The sequence below is a fragment of the Trachinotus anak genome, unplaced genomic scaffold (genome assembly GCF_046630095.1).
Source record: "Trachinotus anak isolate AG129_WGS33_773 ecotype Australia unplaced genomic scaffold, CSIRO_AGI_Tana_v1 ptg000018l, whole genome shotgun sequence".
Lineage (NCBI taxonomy): Eukaryota > Metazoa > Chordata > Actinopteri > Carangiformes > Carangidae > Trachinotus > Trachinotus anak.
This window is the reverse complement of record NW_027273869.1, coordinates 3,422,136-3,443,980: the sequence shown is the minus strand read 5'-3', so window position 1 is coordinate 3,443,980 and position 21,845 is coordinate 3,422,136. Positions and strand designations below refer to the sequence as shown.

The 21,845-nt window shown below is 41.7% G+C and overlaps 1 protein-coding gene and 1 long non-coding RNA gene across 2 annotated transcripts; both read left to right on the top strand.

Annotated features, from left to right (window-relative positions):
• The first annotated feature begins 504 nt into the window (after positions 1-504).
• Positions 505-3,018, top strand: phlda1 (pleckstrin homology-like domain, family A, member 1). Its single transcript, XM_071501685.1, has 2 exons — positions 505-1,150; positions 2,879-3,018. Exon 1 carries the CDS (start codon positions 650-652, stop codon positions 1,109-1,111), a length of 462 nt encoding a protein of 153 aa, XP_071357786.1. The 5' UTR covers positions 505-649; the 3' UTR covers positions 1,112-1,150; positions 2,879-3,018.
• Positions 3,019-13,007: 9,989 nt separating this feature from the next.
• On the top strand, positions 13,008-18,521 carry LOC139635424 (uncharacterized). Its single transcript, XR_011694206.1, has 3 exons — positions 13,008-16,701; positions 16,948-17,062; positions 17,973-18,521. It is a non-coding gene; the product is annotated as an uncharacterized lncRNA (long non-coding RNA).
• Positions 18,522-21,845: the final 3,324 nt, after the last annotated feature.

The following is a 21,845-nucleotide window of genomic DNA, read 5'->3' as shown; positions in this document are numbered from 1 at the left end:
TCAGAGCTGGAAGTATTTGGATATTTTCCATTTTAACAGTCCAGCAAAAATCATGTTTAGTACAGAAATATTAAAATATACTAAAAGTAAAAGGACTTTACTGAACTGAATATATGCAGTAGCCTACATTGAACTATGATTATGAACATAAGCATCATTGTAGTTGATTATAGCTGAGCAGGTTGAATTTAATCCACACACACATTTTCAAGAAGTTTCCTTATAGAATCCATCAGTGTTTTACAGATGATATTTAGATTATGCAGTTGTGTATCATTTGAAGACTGGGTGTAAATTGACATCACAATATTATCAGCCTATTTGTAAAATAGGCTGATAATATTGTGATGTCTGTTACTGTTACTATTACTGTTTTCATGGTCTCGGGAGCCGCTGCCACTCAGGGGGGCGGTGCACCTCTCCAGACCCCTCCCGCCCCCCGCCCCCCCCAACCCTCACACACTGTGACCAGCAGCCAGACAGGCAGACAGGCAGCCTCCTCACTACAACCGACACCACTCACCGCCGCAGTCACAGCGGCAGCTCATGCCTTCACCTGCTCCGGGATAGACAGCCGTCCCTCTGTCCGTCCGTCCGTCCGTCCAGTCCAGCAGTCCGGAGGGTAGGAGCCTGAAGCGTCCAGGTGAAGATGCTGGAAAACGGGAGGAAGGTGTTCAAGGAGGGTCTGCTGGAGAAGCGGAGCGACGGGCTGCTGCAGCTGTGGAAGAAGAAGCACTGCGTCCTGACCGAGGACGGCGTGCTGCTGCTGCCGCCCAAGCAGCACGACCACCCGCAGCACCACCAGCCGCACCACGGCGGCGGGGACGCGGGCAAAGTCAAGGAGCTGCACTTCGCCAACATGAAGACGGTGGACTGCGTGGAGCGGAAAGGCAAGTACGTCTACTTCACGGTGGTCATGACGGAGGGGAAGGAGATCGACTTCAGGTGCCCGCAGGACGAGGGCTGGAACGCGGAGATCACCTTGCAGATGGTCCAGTACAAGAACCGGCAGGCGATCCTGGCCGTCAAGTCCACCCGGCAGAAGCAGCAGCTGCTCGTCGTGCAGATGCCCGGCCAGAAGACGGTCCGCAGCTCGCCAAACGTTGCGTGACCTGCGGCGAGTCCCGCGGACACTGGTGCGCCATTAGCGGTAAGACGGCTTATGAGAAAGCGAGACAGAGGGGGGGCTCCCCAGGTCCGGGGACCACCTGGGGATCCCCTTGCAAATTAAGGACGCGTTTTTCGATTTTTGTCTTATTCCCTGGATATTTATACCATGAGTGAGGACGTCTGTTTGCACCATAGGTTTCAGTCCTCCCTCACAGATCAAACCCTGAGCGAATATTCTTCCTGAAGGAGACAGAATCTCGCAAAATGTGGATTTATTTTGGCGTAAAGAAAAGTTTGCGAGCCCCTGATGTAGGCCCCCTCATGGAGGTGAAAACCTCCGGCTAAATGTGGTGGATATACATTCCCAGGCAGGTCTGAGCTTTCATACAAGGAGAGCTCCTTTATATCCAAAACACAGCATATGGCTTTACGCGCGGCGATAAATAGATCTGCATTACGCACGTCGCCTGATTATTCACACCAGTGACAGAAAGGTGCATAGCTGTGTGTTTTTAGAATCGAGTTAAAATTAGATTTATATGGCTGTGTCAATGCTGGAGTATATTTGAGTTCACAGTGTTAAAGTCCAGCATTTCAGAAGCTGTAAATATCTGTTAGTGACTCAAAATGAAGTCACTAAAAAGACGCACAAAATGCGCGTAAATCTCAGATGCGGTCAGGAGAACCCCCCCTGATGTTGTTCAGTGTGTGCACACACACCGACTTCCAAATGTGCTCAGACACTGTCATCTGCACTGGAGCGCAGTCTCCGCTCGAAGTGCCACAACAGAGCCAAGCGTGTGCGGCTCCTCAGCCCAACCAAACACCCCGGCGGCTCGTCTCACTTCCTGGTTCCCGGCTCAGGTTGTGTGGAGTGAAATGAGCTGCTTGACAACAGATTTCCATACACGTGGCTCCCCTAGGCACATGGTGACTGTTGTCATGAAGTCGATCCAGCCCAGCAAAACATCGTCACATGTGTTATAGTGTGGGCATACATGATTTCATCATTATTATTTAGTCACTCACCAAATTGAAAACACTGGTCCTGAACACCTCCCTGATGAAGTGCAGTGGTTTGTCACATCCTGTCAAAGGATTTTCTCTGTTTTTTAAGCAGCTGATCAAAGCTGTGTTGGCTCAAAACTTATTTTAGTGAACGATCGATTCATCAAAGTAATATATTTATCCATCTTAAACTAATAAAGTAACATTTACCTTAAGATCAGCAGGTCAGAGGTCATGACTGGCATTTTTTTAAAAGAATTCTGGGATTTTAGCAGAATTGAGGAAGATAACATAAAAAGAACACACATGGTGGGTCTTTTTTAGGCTGATTCTACTGTCATTGTATTGTCACTGTGTTTTAATTTCACCATTTTCAACCAGAAAAATTATTAAACGAAGGAAGGATTCAGTATTTTTCCCTCCTGAATTTTATTCCTGTGTAGAGACGGATTTGTGACAAGCTCTGGGGAGATCATTTTCAGAAAATTTAGCCGAATACATAAAAAAAACCATTTTATTAAATGTTCACATGGGGAGCTATTTGACTCAACCTGAGTATTTCTAAAATTCTGCCACAGCCCTGCTGAACTGTCTTATACATAAAAAATATAACTTTAAACTCAGGGAAAAAAGCTTCTGCATTATGTCAGAGTGTGTTTTTATCCAGTCATAAGATCACCTTATATTAAGTCCACGCTTCCTTTGCCTCCAGTGTCAGTCACTACCAGTCTGCAGTCTGTCTAATTGATTGCATCCGCAGGTTAATTGGACGCTCAGCTGGAGGATGACTGTCGCCCGGGCTGCATCTCCCCCTGCCGCTTCACCATCGAGCTCCATTCTCCAGGAGAACCCCTCTTCCATGTAGTGGTTTCCACAGACCAGAGCCCCGCCCCTTTTTCAATACAGAGACTTATTTCACAAAAGACTGATGGACAAAAAGCATGTGAGAAAACAGCTGTATTCTACCGTGCGATGGGTTTATCCCTTATTTATTAGATGTGTATATATCTTTTCTATAAAAAAAAAGTTATGTTGTTGATGAATGTTCAGTGTGGTTGTTGATCAGAGTGGAACAGGAAATACTCGCTCGGAGGTTTATGAGTCCGTTGGGAATAAGCTTTCATATGTAGTTATCCTAGGATGTTTGCTGTAGGTTAGTCGAATCAGTTCATTATCGGTAGAATGTCACATTGTCCATATTTTCATTTTCAACTGAACCAAAGAATCATTTCACTACATTTCTCTCTTTTGTGCAGTGTTACACCTCAGAATATACTAAACTAAAATACTATAGATACTGTATATGATGAGACACCTGCTTGACCTATATGTGATTTGTTTTGAGTGCTTGATTTATTACAGTGCAACTTAGTATTTTCATTGTGTTCATCAATCATATTCCATCATTTGTATTTGGTTGCATTCATTGATACAAAAAGCTATCTCTTGCTTTCTTGTGAGTCTTAAATCTGAGTAAGATACTCGCTCACTACCCTCAGTTTGCTTCCAGTGGTTACAGAGAGGAGCTGTAGTCAATAAGTAACCTGCGCAGAGGAGTTTTTGTCAAATTGGGCAATTTTCAGAGGTTGAGTTGCTCTAAGGACAGTTTCACTGGCTGCATTAATTGCCAGTGAGTGTGGCCGAATAACAACAGCAGGGTAACATCAGACTGAAAGTGAAAAATAAACCCTAAAGAAAACCAAACCTAGAGATTTTTTGACACTTGTGTACGAGGATTAATATTTTTGGGCCACCTGCAGTTCCAACAATGGCCACTACTCCAAAATTGTTGACGTGGTCCTGGGGACCTGGTGAAACCACAACACTAAATGTAGCACTGCTGCAAGGTCTCGTGTCTTGTCTATATCTTGTAATGTCTCTTGGCTACAAAATGGTAGGGGCTGGAAAGCTTTGTACACAAAATAAACATGTTAGCTTGTTAGCTAGTTGCCGATATTACAATATTATAAATACAGTAGAGTTTGTATTTAGCTTTCCAACTAGCTATGCTAAGCTAAAACAGACTCTTTGGCTAAATCCACTGACCTTTACTGCAACCAGTCAGAGTATTTCTGTCTCTGCTGCAGCTCTGCCTCTGACGAATGTTCAGGAAACTCTCTCTCTAATCTGCAAGTTGTATATTTTAAGGCACCTCATGATTTTCAGGAGAAAATAACAGGCTAATGAATGTGGTTGCTGGGAAGCTTTTGAAGGTGGTGATACACAGGGCAACGTTTAGTGGGACGTGACAGGTAACAGTGTCAGAAATTGCCTCTGTATTGTACATTTCATGATGGAGGGCTGTCTTGCTGTCAGGAAACATTTTATTTCACTGTGGCTCATGTTGTTTCCTGTTTGCTGGAAGAGTTTCCCACTGTTTTCCCCTCTCGCCGGTGTATCGCCGCCAACACATGCCTCTGTGTTGCTGTCATCTCGCGGGGCAGGGTTATAGCTGTGCCCTTTATCCAATGCAAATGGTGTGATGCTTCTCTGACATACCTTCCTGTTGTCATCATTACACACACAGTTATAGCTGCACCCTTTGTAGCCACTGTCCAATTTCTTATTTCAACGTGAGATCTATTTTCATACCTGAGAAGATACATTCCATTAAAAAAAAGAAAAGTAAACAAACAGCACGGTGTCTCTTGTGTGGTTTCTCTCCGTCTTCTCCCGCAGCAGCAGATGAATGTCAGGGACCTGCAGTTCACTGGGGTCACGTAAATGACCTGTTTAACTAGCTGCTGCTTTGTCGGTCTCCAGCCTTTCATGCTTTAAAGCCGCCGAACCTTTCACCCCCTGGTTTCCTGGTCTAAAAGTAGAGGCTGTGTGGAGAATAGGGTTTCACTGCCAGTTGTTGCCGCTCAGATAAACTGCCTGTCTGTAATGTCAAAAGCACACGTGGCTCTGGCTACTCTCCTGTCTAAAGCCAGGCTAATTCAATTAAACCTGGGGCACATGACGGCATCCTTTCTGACACATGGTGGGTTCGATTGCAGTGAAAAGAAGCATCCTTTCTCTCTGAACACTTAAGTCTGGACCATTCAGTCGCCTCCTACCCTGGTCCTTGAATACAGCTTTTCCTCTTTTCACTACTTCACAGAGATTGAAAATAGTCACACAGGAGCAATTACCCTCCATAATGGAAATGCATTTACATTCAGACATTTAGCAAGTGCTTTAATCTAGAGCGAAAACTAAAAAAAGTCCTTGAAAACAGCATTACAAGCAAGAGTATTTTTGCTTCGACATGTGGCAACTATATGATAACTTAAATGTTAAAACTAAAAAAAGTCTAATAGTCATGCAATTACTAAAATGACTGTACAGCAATGTCTATCAGGGTTTGTCAACATTAGCCACAAGTCGCTGGTCAAGTGAGGGTGTAGCAGCACAACCTGTGTACTGAATTGAACATTGCTTAATTGAACTTTTACTTTACAAACTGAATATTGTTTTATTTTTTTTTTGTATTTCAAGTTACCTAGTGTCACTTTAAGGGCTGTTCATGTGAAATGTATAGCTTGGATTTTTCCTGTTCTCATGATACTGATGCGATCTGACATTATACTGACTACAAACAGAAATCCCTGGCAACACTGACATATCAGTAAATCACTTTCTAGAGAAACTCCTGTAATGAATTATAAAATTTTGCATCAATAGTGTCAATACTTAATTGGTGCACTTCCAGTTCATCAATTCCAGTTCATTGCTAACCTCTCCGTAACCCACAGTATGTGCAGTTTTTGTGCAGATGATTCACCATATATGAAAAATAAATTTGATAAATAATTGATAAATACACTTTTACTTTGGTTTAAAGGGAGCAGTTCTTTCCACTGGAAATCCACAAGTGGCCTTAATAAAGATAAAACAACATAACTGGTTAATTTAAGTCTCACATCTTGGTTCTGTTTTCTGTATAATTATCATCAAACAACAAAGTACCTTCCAGGTTAATGTAAAGAGATGACTAGGGCATAATGGACTAGTAAAATGAAGTGTCTGAGAATCTCCTCCTGCTCTTCGTCCGAATAAAGACACGGTTCATGTCTGTGTGGTGGAGCCCACAGAGGAAAGATCAGTGAGGTGAGGACATGCTGAGGTTACAGTCTCCACTGTTGTTGACATCCCTCCATCATCGTGACATGTCACTTTGAACCAGCCGCAGCAGCTGCCCTTCACACGTTGCATAAGAAGCCTCTGTAGCTCTGTATTAGCATGTAGATTGACCGCCAACTTGTTCCTCACCATCACCATCTCTCTTTGATCTGCAGAGAGACATATCACTAATGTGATGACTTGGCTGAGAGTGAGTGAGGAGGAGCTGGTGAACCCTCACCACCTTTGTTTCAAGAAAGTTTTTGGTATTGCTGATTTGGCTCCACATAAAATAGTTCTTTTTACAAATTATTTATCATGTAAAAAAGAATCTTGCTCTCTGCTCTTACATTTAATATTGAATCAGCCCAGCAGGCCAGTCATTTCCTGAAATAGCTGCCCACTGTAGCTTTGAAGCTACTTATAGGTCCCATATTTCACTCTTCTTCTGTGTTTTATCTGAAGTGGTGATCTCCATCAGAAGATATATTTGTGGTTTTAAGAACCAAAAACCATCTCAGTGTAGTTTTACATCTCCTCTCTCAGGCTTCTCTCTGGAGCTCTAGTAACAACAGGCCAGTCAATCAATCAGAAGAGAAGCTCTGAGCCTCTCTTCTGATTGGCTGAGGGCAGTGACTGCTTTGTTATGACATCACAAAGTTACAGAAGTCCTGACGGCTCACTTTAAAGCTCAGTTTCTGAATACAGGCTGTGTGCATTCCTCTGTGGACTGAGGCTCTGATACTTTCACAGTATTAATATAGAACCTAGACCTGCTTTATGATCAAAAAAACATGTGGACATCTACCTTTATACAATATGGGACCTTTAATCATTTGTAAATATAATCATCATTTCGATTCTCTTATAGTTTACATGTTACACTTTTACTATGGATGTCCAAATTTCTTAGCACTTAAATGTTTGTTTTTTCCAGGTTGTGAAGCACCATGTTAAGGTCTGTAGAGCAGTGCAACATACATTTCAACCTGCAGCCTGTGACCTGCTTTATAATCAAAAAAGACATGGAAATCCACTTTATACAACATGCGACCTTTAAACAGGATGACATCATGCAGTTGTTGGGGACTATTTTCAGTCGCAGATTAATCCACATTTGGAGCTGTAGTGAGTATTCCTGGCTGCAGAACATATGTGTACGTGGGACTGTGTGAAAATAAACTACAGTGTGCGTGCTCATGGTGATAAAAGAACATGGCAGAACAATGGAGCTCTATGGCACGGAGGAATAAGTTATAGTCCCTACCGATAATTGGTTTTTGTCTTTTTATTGGGTTTGAGAAAAATATGGAATATCACTAAAATCAGGCTGCCAGTCTGTTTCATCAGATGTGCTTGTCACATTGACAAACAGCCTCAGAAGTCGCAGGGTCAGCAAGATGCCAAATACTTTATTTTCTGAGGGAAAAAAAGATGATTTTTCATTGTTGCCTGGTGAATCTTAGGTGACAAAATGCTTCAGGCTGATCACTGGGACCAGTGGAAGTGAAATCCACACTGACTGGCTTGATACCAGCCTGTCTGGACGGATGGCAGGCATTGGCCGGCTCATGTCATTTGGTAGCTGTGGCCAGTCTGGGCAACAGTAGACGATGATGATGAAGTTATGTTGACAGACAACTCCCCCTCCTCCGAGCCTGTGTGTCCTCCTTTTCTCTAGACACAAACACGCAGTGGGTTGCATAAACTCCTCACTGATTTATTTTCCCTTCCCTGTGGCAGTTTGTCAGTGACACAACACAAAGCCCCTGTCAAACGCTATCTCTGCTTTTCTTGATGTCCCACACTTCATGTCTTAAAAATGACTTCTTCAGACGTCCTCCCTCAGAACTGGACTAACACTGTGTGCAGGGCTGATATGTCCTGGTGAGAAAAAACAATCTGGCCCTTAAACAGACCATTTGTATGTACATCACGATGCCGCATGTCAAACAGCGCATGAATGTTGTCACGCCTTGTTGATTTTATTGGACTGCATTCATGTGTTTATAAATCCCAGGATATTCCCACTAATCAGTCGCATTCCCAGGATCCATTGCATCTGATTAGGTTGAATGACATTATAAGCACTGCAGTACCAGAGGATTATTGATCCATAAACTGCATATCACTTAAGCTGTGAAGTGAATTTTTAGTTCATGCACTCGTGGGTAAGATTAACAGTGATTTTCTTTGGTCTGTCCAGTAGCCTGTTAATGCAAATGCTCCATAAGATAACATGTAGATGGTGCTAAGCCATCCAGTGCTGCTAAAGTGTTAGCATCAGACGGTGCACATGAAAAGCTGGTGTCAGTTTGAATGAAATCATAATGAAGAGTTTTAGTTGTAACACTGATCAAAAAGAGTAAATTTTCATCTTTGTATCTTTTTAAACCTATAAAATAAAACTGATCTGTCAATGAACGAGGAACCAGCCAAAGCCAGAAGAGCCAGAAGAGGTCTACCAGTCATTACAATCCTTGCAAGAGGGTGTCATGTTGTGTCGGTGAAACAGAGTCCAGTTCTTCATCTACAGGTTAGTTTTCACATTACACATCAGTCAGTCCTGTTATTAATAATAAAACTGTCAATAAGAGGCAGTGTTGTAGTCTCAGTCACTGAACCTCAGTGTCTAAGTCCAGTCCAAGTCCACTCCCCATCAACCCAGACAGCAAAATGAACCTTCTGGTCCAGTGTACACCCCAGTTCCACGGCCTGAGTCTGGCCCATGTACTTCCACATCTGGGCTGACAGCTGGAAGATTTTCTGGGTGTGTGCCAGAGTTGGTCCAGATGTGGAAGTATCATCTGACCATCATGCTGTGGGCCAATACTGGGCCAGAAGAAACACAAGCATGTGGCCCGAGTATAAGGTCAGATGTTTGTTGCTATCTGGGAAGTCTGGGGAGTCTGAGTTTAGGCCCCAGATGGGCTCCAGTCTGGCACAAAGAGCTGACGTACAAATACAAAAGGTTGACGTTAAACACAAGTGACACAATTTGAAGTTTATTTACTGTGTGCGACACAATAGCAAAACAAGTCTGAGTGTGAGTCTCCAACCCCTGAGTCCAAATGCAGTCAATGCTGTGGAGTCTCAGTCATCATTAAACATTATTATTGTTATTATTATTGTTATTTTTTATTAATTTATTGGTGAAAAAACACGATAGAAGTGACAGAAGATATTATGAAGAGGAAACCATGGAAAGACAGTTGACAGAACAAGGTTGAATTATGTTGGATGTATGTGTGTATGCATGGTGGGAAGTCCAAATGAGAGTCTATAATAATAATAATAATAATAATTATAATAATAATTGTAGTAGTAGAGCAGCTTTAAACTAAGCATAAAACATGTTTTGGGATATTTAAGTTGCCATGGCTACACTTCATATTGGATATGAAAGTGCTTCAGTAGAATTTTTTGTTATTTGTATTTGGCTGCTTCACAGTACAGGATGTAACATTCAGACCAAAACACCTGATCAACCATTTTGTTCAGCAGCTCTCCACAGTGTGACAGGATTAACCTTGGTAGGGGGGCCGTGGGGCAAAGATTTGCTGTCGGCTGGCTGTTGGACACCAGATCACCACCACCACTGCCCACTCATGTTTATTTCCCTCAAGTTCTCACTGAGTACAGTGAACAGAGCAGACTGCATGACAACTTTAATGATATTTCCACAGACCCAGACAGTACCTGAGATAACGTTCTCTGTGTGGTACATGGTGATACAAAACAAACCCACTTCATCTGGTTAGTAATGCAGCCTTAAAGCCATTGCATGATGTGCTAATCATGTACGGTGCAGTTTGCTAATGCATTAGCACGATGTATTAAACATGGTGGGCTTAAGTACAAACCTTTTTCATTAAACATACTGCACACAGCGTCATGCAGCATATGATCAACTCAATCCTCAGTGCGATGATCCATAAACATACAGGCTGCAGTGCGCTGTGACAAAGTGTTAGCTCCATGAATTGAATGTAACTTCAGCCGGATGATCTGATGATCAAAGATGCCCTCCTGCCCTCCTGATGTATTGTTTTCCATGCGCCTGATTGGCTGCCATGCCTTTCCAGGAAGCAGTGGGTTAGTTGACAGTCAGCTCCGTGTTGGTTTTATATGTTCTCTCCATTTTAGGAAACTTTTCAGACGGCACACAAGTGTTGTTAACTGCTGCATAAAAGCCATAATCATCTTCAGGATGTTCATTACTCAGATTACAGGGACTCGGCCGCCTCGCTTATCGCGCCACATCACCGTCATATCTGTAATCACAGATCACTCAGATGTGGATGTAACAGCCCCTCACGTCACTTCGTTATTCAAAGTGCCTGGCGAAGAGATAACAGGTACACAAAGAAAGGCCCATTATTCTGGGACATCTGGCGTCAGCCCGACTCCACAGGCTTCATCAGACGGTGAAACAGCTCATCAACAGAGAGCGGAGAGCAGATTGTTCACACACTCGCTGTTTTGTTTTCTTCCAACTGTGTAGGCGGAAGACAGATAGGTGTAAGATTGCTTTATGGGGCTTTATTCAAGCTGTGCGTCAGAATTAAAGCCAACTTGTTCGTGCCTTTGTGTGGATTTCTGATAAAGCTTGGATACTAGTGAGAGCTCCAATACATGTTTTTTGTTTAACTTTGAGTTTCATTATTCTGCAGTAGAGAATTATGAGGAACATAAAATGAACAATCCCGTACTTCAGATCTTGAGTCTAACTATTCAGCGTCATGAAACCATTATGCTTTATGTAGTTAGCCGTTAGCAGCCTGTGCAGTGTGATGTTGGGATATAAAAATCCAGGAATACTCTGAGCCATCTGCTCAGTAGTACATAAACTGTGTGTTTTATACTTTTGTGTAAATTACCCAAATGGTAAGAAAAAACTGAAAATGATGAGCAAGGCAAGCTGGCTTTTTGAGAAACTATGTCAGCTTGTCAGTTCGCCCATTTCGCTGTGTGCATGTGTGTGTGGGTGCAGACTGCAGTCTCAGTTATGCAAACATGTCTTGGAGGCAAAGCTGCTACAAGGTCATCATTTTCCATCGCTGATGCATAGACGCAGAGGCTTGTTTGGATTTAGCTTTCTCTCGCCAGATTCAAATGGACGTGTAGTAGATGATGTAATCTCATTGGTTGAGTTAAAGGTGTCATATTGTATAACATGAGATTTCCATGTGTTTTTTGATTATAAAGCAGGTCTAGGTTCTATATTAATACTGTGAAAGTATCAAAGCCTCAGTCCACAGAGAAATGCACACAGCCTGTATTCAGAAACTGAGCCTTAAAACCAGCCGTCAGGATTTCTGGAACTTTGTGATGTCACAACAAAGCAAAGCAAAGCTCTCAGCCAAGCCCTAAGACCTGGACCCATCATCCAACCTTGCAGGATTTGGTTTCTCTGAGTGTTTACCTGAAATCTGCTATATTTATATTGGATTACTCAGAAAACAGTCAGCCAATCAGAAGAGAGGTTTCGAGTCTCTCTTCTAAGTCAGCTAATGGCAGAGTAGACAATTTGCTTTCTGTTTACAACTGGCCCAATGTATGTGAATAGTCATGTGATATGTGTCTTGTGGTGTGAAGATAATTTCGGATACAGAGCTAAAACAGTTGTGTGGACAGCGATTGTTTTCGTTTCATCACGTCTTTTTAAATGCGTGGACGTAGCTTTAATAAGATGATGATGTGTTACTGTCATTTTCAGCTTGTTTTTTTGTAGTTACCAAGAGACACAAAAAAAGAAAATCATCATGAAAGGTGTTTTAACATGTTAAACATTTATTTCTGCTATTCATTCATCTGCTATGTATTTTTGAAGTAAGATTTTTCCAGATAACAAGTGTTTTGACATAATGAAAACCATCTAAATGTACCCAGAAGACATTGTAGATTTTTTAGAAAAAAATCTTTTGGACATTTTTGTCCGTGAGATTCTTTATCTTCAAAGGAAGACATTTATTTATTGTATTTAGGTGCTGATGGAGTGGAAGGTGTTTGTTGACAGGATTGTTTCACATGAACTGAGCAGTAGGTTTTCTAGTTATATTAGCATCATGCTAATTTAGCTACACAGTGACATAGCCACGCTTCCACTTTAAAAACGCCCACACCAGCCTGTGCTCAGGTCACGTTCTGTGTCGCAGTTAGCAAAGCTGATGACCTACTGCAACGGATAAACTGAGTCACTGACATGCATCGCCTTCATATTTATTTTCAGCCATTCGACCTTTCAAGTTTGTCAACATACAACTACACAAAAAATAGATTTTCTTGTCCTTTAATCACAGAGTTGTGAGTGTATGTGCCTGTGTGGGTGTGAGTCTGGAGTCTTTGTAAAATGTGTTTGTAAAATTGGCTCTCCTAGCTCTCCCTGCCCTTTGACCCTCTCTGCTTGCTGGCTTTAGTCCTAGACCACCTCCGCACACACACACACACACACACACACACACACACAGTGCAGCACCTGTTGCCAAACCACCGGGCAGAGGCAGTGCTGGTCAGCTGGCTCAGCTCAGCCTCTCTGAGCGATCAGAGCAGGAAGTCGGTGATAAGAGCAGAAATGTCACCTTGGTCTCTGCAGCTTCTGAAAACTCCATAAAACCCTGACTGAGACCTCCCACACACACACACACACACACACACAGCAGTGCCAGTTGTAAAACTGTGCTTTATGAGAAAACATTTTATCACTCCCCTCTCTGTGAGTTATATGAACATCACTCGTATAGTATGAGCTGAAAATCCTTTTTTTACGCTGAATATAACTTGGAGGCTTTACAGCATTTACGGAAGCTTTTGCTTACATTTACTGAAACCACCTCGGTACCTGCACCTGTCAAGCTTTCCATCGCAGCAGCTCACAGTGGCGCTGGCAGATTTACCGCTCGCCAACAATGGGTGTTTGATTTCAGTCAGAAGAAGACAAAAGAGGGCTTCTCATGTCTGGCTGGTGACCGTCTATTGTGCTGGCTGCAGTGACAACTGTTGCTGGCAGATTTGATCATCCTCAGCTGGCAGACTAAATACTGAGGATCCTGTAGAAGTGTTTTAATTCCTGACGTTGCTTTTGTGTTTTTGTGGTTTTGGAAAAGAGATTAAAACTGATGCGACCCTCCAAAGTGTTCACGTACTGAGACGCTCTTATTAGATCCCCATCAAAGCAAGGCAAGTTTATTTCTATAGCACCATTCAGACACAAGGCAATTCAAAGTGCTTTACAGAGGCTTGGAAATGCATTAAAAACAGAACATTAAGATGCTATTTAAATTTGCATTTAAAAACAATGAAAACAATAAAAAAAAATGTAAATAAGTCAGATCAAGATTGTATAAAATCAGGGAAGAAACCATTTTAAAAGAAGTGCTGCAGTGATAAAAACAAAACAAAACAGAAAAAACAAGCTTTTAAACTCAGCAGACCTGCTGTGTCAGTTTGCATCATGCATTCAGCACATCACACATCTGGAAAAGGAATTAAAAACTGAGGTTTCCTGCTGTTGCCAGAAATCAAATTCTAAAACATTTGCAAAAATGAATTGCTCAGTTACTTGGACAGGTTAAAGGGAAAAGTCTGAACCAATGCAGGGTTAAAAAAACCAAAAAAACAACATGCAAGTGTGTTACACTGGAGGATAACTTGTATTAAAGAGTCTATTAACTGCCATATAACAGCACAGAAAACATCTCATTTAATTTAAAAAATGTGAGTGTGGATTTGTGTGTACTCCTCAGGCTGTTTGTGAGACTCTAAGTAAGCGCAGCAGGAACAAGAAACACCTTAGACACTGTGTTTTTTGTCCTTAAATTTCCTCTGTTGTCAGCGGTTAGAAAATATGAGATCAGCAAACCAGGGAACAAATATGTGTTTGTGACCCACACGTCCTCTCCCTAAGCCACACGCCAGTTTTGCTGTCTCTCTGTTGCACACACAGACAATGTAAATATCCTCTCCCCTATCAGTAGGAATATGCAGGTGGTGTGAGCTGCTGACTCCTGCATATATACACATACACACACACACACACGCACACACAGGTGATATGGTGTCTGCCAGTGATAACAGCAGTCAGGCAGCTGAGCCGACTCAGCCTCCTCCTCGCTCCCCTAAGGTCACCGATAGGCCGACAGCGGCAGCGACAGCTGTCTCTCAGCCAATTGCCGGCCTCCCTCTGTTTGTGTGAAAAGCTCAGTTCCTCTTTTGCATGAGATAATGCTGTTGTTACACTGGGATTATCTTCTCCCGCAGGAGCCAAACAGCAGTTAAAAACAATGCAAATGGACCATTTTGCAGGCAAACTGCTCTGGAAAATTGGAGAGTTAGCCAGGACCGGTTTGGCAACCAACAATACAGCTTTTTTGTTCATTTTTTTTCTTTGGACAGCTGTAGATTTATTTTTCCTGGAAAGTGCCAGCTGCTGCAAAGGAAATAAATGAAATTTAAAGGCTATTCATTACTCCCATTTTGTTTTGTTAAATCTTCACAATTAAGTGAATTTTGACATTTCAGCTCCCTGAGTTTGCTGTGACTCACATTTTTAAAACACTGCACAGGAAATCGGGGGATCTTCCTTCATTCAGATGACTCAGGTTCAGCCCCCAGTACCAGTTAAAATCTTTGCTGAAAAAAATCAGTGCTGACGTGTACAAGCGAATGGACACATTTCTGATTCTGTTAATATAGTATCACATAAAGAATAAAATAAAATGAAGCGTGGAAAAGATCAAATCTTCATATAAATCCCTCTCAGTGCTTCAGATGCACTGAAATGTAATAGAGTCTTACTGCAGCACACAGCCACTGTCATGGTTTCGGACCTGACACCACGTGGACGGAGAGCAGAGACTGGGCCTGAGAGGACGCAACGACCGCTGAGGTGCTGCTTACTTCAGTGTGAACGATTGCCCAGAGGCAGGAACTATGCATGAGATGTGATGGTTCAGCCACAGCTGGATTCAGAGACTCTCTGTCTGTGTGTCTGTGAGGCTGCTGCTTTTCATAGTTCATTTTTCCTGGGTCTCACTTGCACTGTCTGTCTCTCCACAGCGCAGTTACTTTAATGTATTTATTTGTTTATTTGAGAGGGGCAATGTATGTTAATGAACATTAGTACAAAACACACAATGTAAACATGCCAGATTGTAGCGAAAATGCTAATTTACATCCCTGGTCCCTAGGCAGGAGACATAAAACAAAAAACATTAGAAGTAACAATACACAAATACAAACATAAATCCTCTTATCATCCACTTGCTTTCTAATGCAATTTGCATACATTTGAATACGCAAGTGAAAAGGTTATAACAGAAGAACTGTGAGGCCAACATGTATTTATGAGATTGTTTTGCATGGGACTAAAACCCAACCTAAACTACATCAGTTCATACATGGTATTTATTGTTGTGCTTTGACCCCTCTGACCCCCTTGAAGTATGCTAGGCTACTTCACCTGGATGTGCGTGGGTGGAAACACTTCACACGACAGCGAATCTTCTGTTTATGAACTTTACTTAACTTCAGCAGGTGAGTACAGAAGACACAGCCACGAACATCAGTGATTTAAGGAGCTAAACTGGGTTGAGGACTCGAGCTCGGGCACAAAACAGCAAGTTAGCGCTGTTCATGTGATGAGCTGCAAGCACCATTTAAACCTCAACACTAACCAACTCTCGTGGAAAGTCTGGTTTGGTTTCACGCGTGATCGTGTCAGACTGGCTGACCAATCAACATGCTACAGTTAGCACCAGTGACATTTAGCAAGGAAAGAGGGGCAATCCTGTCTATTGAACTGCCTTACATTATTGTTTTGTTTTTTTTGTCCTAACCCTAACCCCTGAAAAAGGATCATGTTTGATGACCATAACTAGGATGTACTTTAAAAAAGAACTATGAAAACCATTAAAATGCTTCGACATCTTGTCAAAAACTCTTGTGTAAAGTTTCAGTTTATTCAGTTCAGTTTAGAAATTGAACAGGATGGCTTGAGTCATAAAAATAAGTTGAGGTGCTTTTATTTACACAAAAAAAATGGTGCAAACGAAACGTTGGACATCCCAGGCAAAAATAAAATAAAATACAACAAATTTCACAGCCACACTCCCCTCTCCTCAAGTGCCTTGCTGGCCAGAGGCTAAGTCCCTCCCCCTAGACCAACCAACAATGTACTTACATCAATTATCTTCTATTTCCCCCCAGTATATAGCTCTACTACCAGTTCTGATGCCAAGAATAATAACTTATCAAGGAAGCACAATTTAGCAATTAAATTACTTAAATAAATCCCCAAATCTCACTATATTTGAACTAATTAGGCAACATAACCCATGGCCCAGTTAAACATGGTATCATCTGCCATTAGCACACCTGTGCAGGTTACTGCTGCTCCCATATAAGGCAGCAGCAGGTAGCAGCTCTGTTTCAGCCCCGGAACTGTGGAGGAGCGGAGCGTCCAGACATGGCAGCACTTTGGTAATATGAGATGATTATAACTAAACTGAGCTGAATTGACTAATGTGTGATGTAATGTTTCTTTTGTTGTACATACAACTGCAATGGATGTGTGTGTAAAGTTGAAATTGTAGTTTCAATGTGGTGTGTGCACCCACCACCATGACAGAAGGCATCATGTGTCTGAATGACCATTTATAAATGTATGTTCAGTGTCTTTACCATGTGCCATCCGTGATCAGTGATGAGGTCATCGTCTCGTCACAGGCAGTAACCACTCCATCCTGGAGTGAAATCTGAATGGATCTGTGGACCCTTACGGACGAAGAGAATATCAATGATAGCAGAATGGACCTCAATAGGACCTCATGACCTCTTCAAGGTAGGGAATCACTGCCGCCAATGGTTTTACTGGTTTATGATGCTGGTAGACATTAATAAATGATACTCATGTGCTCAAGGTTACTGAAAAATTACTTGAATATTGGAATTGTTCAGACTCTAACTGATCTAACCAGGTGTAGTATGTCAGGTATATCATTTACACCTTCAGGACACAACGCAAAAACTAAAATACACAAATAAAAACACAAACATTTTGCAGCATACTAAGTTAAAAAATGATCACAGATCTGTTTGGGCTGGTCTCCTGAAGGGCCGGGGAAAATGAAACCCATTTGATGAATACAGGAAATGACTTCAAGTCTCTTACAATAATAAACACACAGACTGTACCAAGAGCAGCGTACCTCCCGCCATCACCATGGTTACTATAATAGCGGTCATGGTTTGGTTACGTTTAGGAAAAGATGGTGATAAGTGCTTCCTCAACATTAGACAATCTTTGTTGTCATAGTTACAATAATAACAACATGGTTAACTTTGTCAGTCGGTCATTGATAATAGAAACAACATAAGCTGCTACTTCCACATGGGAATCGAACACGGCTCTCCTGTGTCATATTCATGCATCCACCCCAACCTCCTCCTGACGTGGACTTTGTCACTCCATATATTACATCACCGCACTTTTTCCTTTGCTCCTGTCATCACTACTACGACCACTAGATGTCGCCTAGCAACAAAACCTAACAATGGGTCATAATAACCTGCTGACAGACGACCTGTGGGCTCGTTTTACAGGAGGACATGCTCAATTCATTATACTATATATATCACTTATATAGAGGGAACAGTATATAGTAAAATGTTTAATAAATAGGATTTTGATAGTTATTTGCCCTAAATTGAGTCTGTAATGTAACCTCAGTGTTTCCCACCATGCTGTGCAGCTCTGCTAACAGGCTTCATAAACTTTGTTGGAGTGAAAAACAGCCTGCAGGCAAGTGGTCCCAGAGAAGACTTAGAAAGGCAAAGTTCTTTGTGCTGTAGCTGGAGGGAGGCTTGTTTGATCCAAAATCAAGCTGCACACTTCACAAACTAATGCTTCTGAACTGGATGATTTTCATGAGGGGAAACTGCAGAGATGAGTGAAAATAGCGTTTTTGTGGAAAAAGTGTGGATTTGTAACATGTTGCAGTTTTGCAGGAAATGGCTGAATTTGCGATAAGTCTCATGATGTTGTTCCTGGAGGGTCTGTATTGGGGTTCATGCTTTACAGATGGAAGTTTACATCGCTTCTGTGGCTTTCTGAGAGTTTTCTGTTTAGTGTATATCTCTTATTGTGACCAGATTAATATTCACCAAGTAACAGGAATCGGGCATCATGCCTCAGAGTGGATTTAAGGATCTGGTGCGTGCACACAAACCATGCATACGCAATTTTCCGCACATGAATTAGTATTTATGAACACAGGAGGTGCAGTGAGACTGTGGCACCTCACGTATCCTTTTGACCACATGGTTTTTTTAGAGCAAGCCAAGTTAGATACAATGAAGAGAAAATGCTAAATAAAGAAGAGACACAGAATTGAACATGAAAGAAAACAGGCAACTTCATGGAACTTGAATTAGTTAATATCATTATAGGTTTGTTGTTTACACAGCAATAACAATCTGACAATTCATAAACAGAAATAATTGGGTTTGTTTTTTCAGTGTTTCCTTCAGTATTGTTTAATATCGTATCCTCATTATCTATTGTGAGTCATTCTGTAAACTGTTTCCAGACTATTTTAATATTTACTAATCACAGCTTGACGTCTGTCTGGAGCCTGTTTGATCCTGTTTGTAATCCGACCAACAATCAGTGAAGTTTCTTTCTTGTTGCCTGATGACTTGTGGCGCAGACAGTGTTTTTGTATCCGAACTGATGGATTAAGGGAGTGTCTTCATCCATTTATGACTAATTGTGGGACTATCAATGAGTGAGATTTATAAAACTGAATCATGGACATGCACACCTTTATAATTCTGATGAAAAGAATGTGTACGCATATTTCTGGTTTTGTGCCTACGCACAGTTTTGATCATGAATCTGCAGAGAGTTTTATGCATCTGGCCCCTGGTCAGAGCCAGTGACAGACTGTTAAAGAAAACACAGGTGTATTTATGGCCTTTACTACTGAATGTGTGGTTATAATTTGTAACTTTTCCACATTAAAATGTTTAAAACCCATTAGATCAATGTTATATGTTGTTGAGTTGTGTTCTTACATGATCCCAAATGTTTCCATCAATTCTCAAACCAGAGAAATCTGTGAATCATAGTAGCGCTCTGTTTCATTGGTCGTCTGTCAATGATGTCATATCCTCTATGCTCATACGACAGTGTTGTTGTTTCCTGCCAGAAGCTGAAAATGGACTTTTATCCAGTTTTAAGTCACATTTTAAGATTCACTTTTTACATCTTGGTTGTTTCCAACTATATATTTGAACCAGATGAAGGATTTTAGTCATTGGACGCCTGGATCTGCAGTTATCAGAGAGAAAAGTTGAGCTAATGTTGAGCTCAGGTTACATATTGTGCATTTTAACCTGCTTTATTGACGTTGTTTCTGTCTGATGCGTCTGAGAACACGGTGATGTGGTTGATGGGGCTGCTGGAGAAACAAAATGGCCGAGCTCTGACCGTGTGCACGTGTGTCAGATAGGGGTCTGACATCAGGAGATCATGTGGTGATGTGTCCTTTAGGCGAGGCTGGCTCAGTGACAACCGCCCCCCCCCCCCATCCTCTCCAGTTTCAGCTAATCTTTTATTGCCTTTCCCAGCAGGAGGCTCCTCTCTGGTTTGCGTATCCTGGGGACAGATGCACACATTGTTCAGTCTCCTGGAATGTGAATGAACCGCGACACGGTGAGTCAGCACCTGAGCCGTGTAACAGGCGTCGGGCTGCGGCTTTTCACCGCACACAGGGATAGGCTATAATATGGGTGTGTTTGGTTTTGTGTGCGTGTGTGGAATCAAAGTGAGAAGCCTCCTTTGACACGACCATGTGTCTGATTCAAGGCTCAACAATGTGAAGAAAAAGAAAACAGCCCCAGGTCCGATTTCCTTTTGTTCTCCACATTTACCCCTTTTTTTCTTTCTCCCTCGTGAGCTGTGACGTAGTAGTCTATCACATTTTCATATGAATAAATGTCTGTTGATACAGCACAATAGTGACTCACCTAAGTTCATATACTTTTTTTTAAGACTTGCAGAACTTACAGGCTCAAACTGGCTTTAAAAAAAATCTAAATAAAGTTGGTAAAGTTTTTTTTAATCAATGATCTTTTAACATGTGCACATGTTTTTTGAGGAATAATTATTGAGATAACATCAGCAAAATGTTGCTGAAAAATTCATACAATTCTATCCAACTGCACAATTAGTGGATTTGTTTGTGTAGGCAAAGAAAATTCTTATGAATCTTTGATGAGCTGTGATGTGTGAATTCACACACTGACCAGCAGCAGACTGTTTCAGTGCTAACCTGAGAAGGAATGAGTCCCAACTGGAGTTTTACTTATGAACTCCACAACACCATATCTGCCAGTTTCCCACAATTCAAGGTCATCTCCTGGCGCCCTCCCTTTTGTTGTTTCTCCGTCATATACATGGCTTTCAACCTTTTGTTATAAAAAATCAATCATAAAACAGATTCATACATTTTGTATCTTTTGTCTGATGTTGCCAGATTGTAAATGAAACACTAGCTGGACACACAATCCACATCCACATTGTGTATATATAATTTCAACCCATCTGTTACCACAACCTGGCGACCCACAACCCGATTCAAGTGGTGTGAGCAGCTGCTCTTTGAAAGGACAGCTGACTGTGGAATTAATTATTTTAAACTAACAAGTTAAACAAAAATGATAAATTTTATGTTCATGTAAAATTTAAATGAATCTTGTGATGTGTTTATGTATGTGATATATATTTATTTACTTTAACCCCCCACCCTGAATTTTTTTTCTTTTATTGCTGCGCTCACCCCATTGACACCCCCTCCACAATAACAGATGCTTAACTGTGAGTGAAATGTAAAGGCAGCAGAGTGCTGCAGGAATCCTAAAACCTGGAAATCAGTTTGCATTTTAGCGCCTCCTGTTCCCTCGTCCTGAAGTCTCTGGGGTTTTGGTCAGATGACTGAAATAAAGTCTGGTTAACACAAGCTCAAGACATTTTCACGTTTTATTCTACAACATAAAATCCGTCAGTAAATACTCCAGACCCGGGCGTAATATTTTTAAACTTTTTGTGTTAGCAGTTGCTAATAAGTGGCTAAATGGGACTCCAGAGGTTGTCGGGGGTGTTAAACGCCATCATACTGAATAAAACCTGATCCACTCACTGGTCCACCTGCACAGCCTCGCTATGTGCACGCTCCTGCAAAGTATTACTAACTCTCTGAGAGGAAAGGCTTTTGTAGAAGAGGTAGTTCGTTTCGAGCCTAAGATTAGCTTCTACGTCAGTGATTGTAGTTAGGCTTCACAAAATCATAAAGTGGTTTTCACAAGTGAAGATGATGCTGCTGAACAAAACATGTCAGGATTATAAACTTTTGTTTGTCAGAGATTAATTTCTGTAATAATCCAAAAGACTTGTCAACCCTGCTGCACTCTTTCCATCAAAGGCACAGGCACAGTTTTCCCACTTGCTGCTGTGTTTAGCCATTGGCTTGCTAGCTAACAAGGTCTTTGTTTTAGTCTTGGGCCTTTGAGAAAGAAATCCTCAGCACACAGGACATAAACATGCTTCAACAACTAGTTCGAAA